At 71.2% G+C, this 1,655-nt stretch overlaps 1 protein-coding gene across 1 annotated transcript in view; it reads left to right on the top strand.

Annotated features, from left to right (window-relative positions):
• LOC103903341 overlaps positions 1–1,655 on the top strand; it is a gene marked incomplete at its 5' end in the record, with an annotated part of 44,582 nt that overhangs the window by 3,873 nt on the left and 39,054 nt on the right. Inside the window, 8 exon segments of the mRNA XM_019473424.1 lie at positions 30–265; positions 267–306; positions 500–611; positions 681–725; positions 903–1,042; positions 1,242–1,301; positions 1,467–1,521; positions 1,633–1,655. Coding sequence (XP_019328969.1) covers positions 30–265; positions 267–306; positions 500–611; positions 681–725; positions 903–1,042; positions 1,242–1,301; positions 1,467–1,521; positions 1,633–1,655 — 711 coding nt within the window.

Raw genomic sequence — 1,655 nt, 5'->3', positions numbered from 1 at the left:
CCCTGGTCGTGGTTGTCTTGGTGCGGGAGCCGGCGCTGCGCTGCACCGGGCCCGTGGCCTGCTTGCCCTGCCTGGAGGCGCGCCTGCGCCTGGCCCTGCCACCTGGCACCGGCGAGCCCCGCTGCCCAGCGTCGTCGGGCATCCCCGGGGCAGAGGATGGTGGCAAGGGGGAACGGTGGTCACCGATGGATGGGACTGCCTCGTCCCAGCCTAACATCACCGGACTGCTGCTGCTCTCCGGGCACGCGTACGCCTTCTCCCGCTGCGTGGCTGGGGATGGCCCCCACGCTTCCCGGCCGACCCCTGGTACGTAGGTGCGAGGTGCCAGAGATGAATGTCCCCGCCACCGGCACTCCCTGGGCACTGCGGTGCGTGGAGATCCGGGTGCTGGCACCGGCGCATCTCCGTGGCACAGTGGTCCCGTTCCCCGTGCCCCAGGGAGCCAGGTGCCAGCAGTGCTGGTGCCTTGCCACAGCGCGGTGGTGGTTTTCCTGCCCAGGGCTGGGTGACCTTCCGGTGCTTCGAGGCGCCGCTGGGCTCCGAGCTCCACGTCACAGCGTACACCAATTCGCGCAGCCGCCGGAGGCTGAGCCAGTGGCAGCGGGTGCCAGGTGAGCCCCCGGCGTGCCCTGCCGCAGCGGCCCTTGTCCCCCCTGCCCGCTGACCCCCTGTTCCCACAGACTGCTCGTGGCCTGCGGCACAGGCTGCCGTTCCCCAGTGCCAAGGTAGGTGCTGGCATCCCCCGGCCATGGCAGCGCCGGGACTCCCCTGCCTTGGTGCACGTCCCCTGGGGATGTCTGGGCGGTGGGTGCTGGGGGAGATGGTGACCCCTGGGGGTGCCGTGCCCTGTGCTGCGGTGCCGGGCGGGTGGTGCCGGGTGCCCTGAGCCGCCTCCGGCACAGTGCCCAGGCTGCAGGTCTCCCCGGGGCCGAAGGAGGTGGTGGTGTGGGTGCAGGGGGCCATGGCAGGGCACAGCTACACCCTCCGGCTCTACCACAACCAGAGCCACGGCGCTGGTAGGTCAGGGCGCACGGTGACCACGGTGAGTACAAACCCCTTCCCTGACTGCCCAACCTGGCCAGGCTCTGGCCGCTGCCCCCCCCCCGTCCCCGGGAAGCCATGTCTGTGTTACAGGCAGGGTGCTGGGAGGCAGTCCCTGGGGTGTGGGTCCCCCTAGGCTGGGTGACCCTGCCGGGGGGCGATTTGCTGCGGGATGACCCACGTCTGGTTCCCGGCGGCAGAGCGGCCCCATGAACTACAGCTTGCCAGCCGACGAGGTGCTGCCCTGCCTCTGCCTGCAGGTGGGCACCCGCTGGGCACCGCAGGGGTGACGGGGCTGCTGCCAAAGCAGAGGGGCTCCAGGCACTGTGCGACCCCCTCCAGCATCCCGAGGGGGCCAGCTGGGTCACGGTCACAACCTGGGCGCCCCAAATCCTTTTGTTCCTCTCTCTGTCTCTCCCCTCCAGGTCTGGCCGGAGACCCAGGACCCGCCGCGGGCCACCCTGTGCCCCTTCTCCAACGGTACCCACACTGCGGGGCTGGGGCAGGCTGGGTCACGGGGGGGGCTGGGATGCAGGGGGACCCGAGGGGACATGGCACGGGGGTGACACCCCTCTCCTGGTGCCACCACAGACACCGAGGCCTGGGAGCGGCGG

This window comes from Aptenodytes forsteri, unplaced genomic scaffold, assembly GCF_000699145.1.
Source record: "Aptenodytes forsteri isolate BGI_AS27 unplaced genomic scaffold, ASM69914v1 Scaffold53, whole genome shotgun sequence".
Taxonomy (NCBI): domain Eukaryota; kingdom Metazoa; phylum Chordata; class Aves; order Sphenisciformes; family Spheniscidae; genus Aptenodytes; species Aptenodytes forsteri.
Note: the sequence above shows the minus strand (reverse complement) of the source record. Positions and strands in the feature narration are given on the sequence as shown.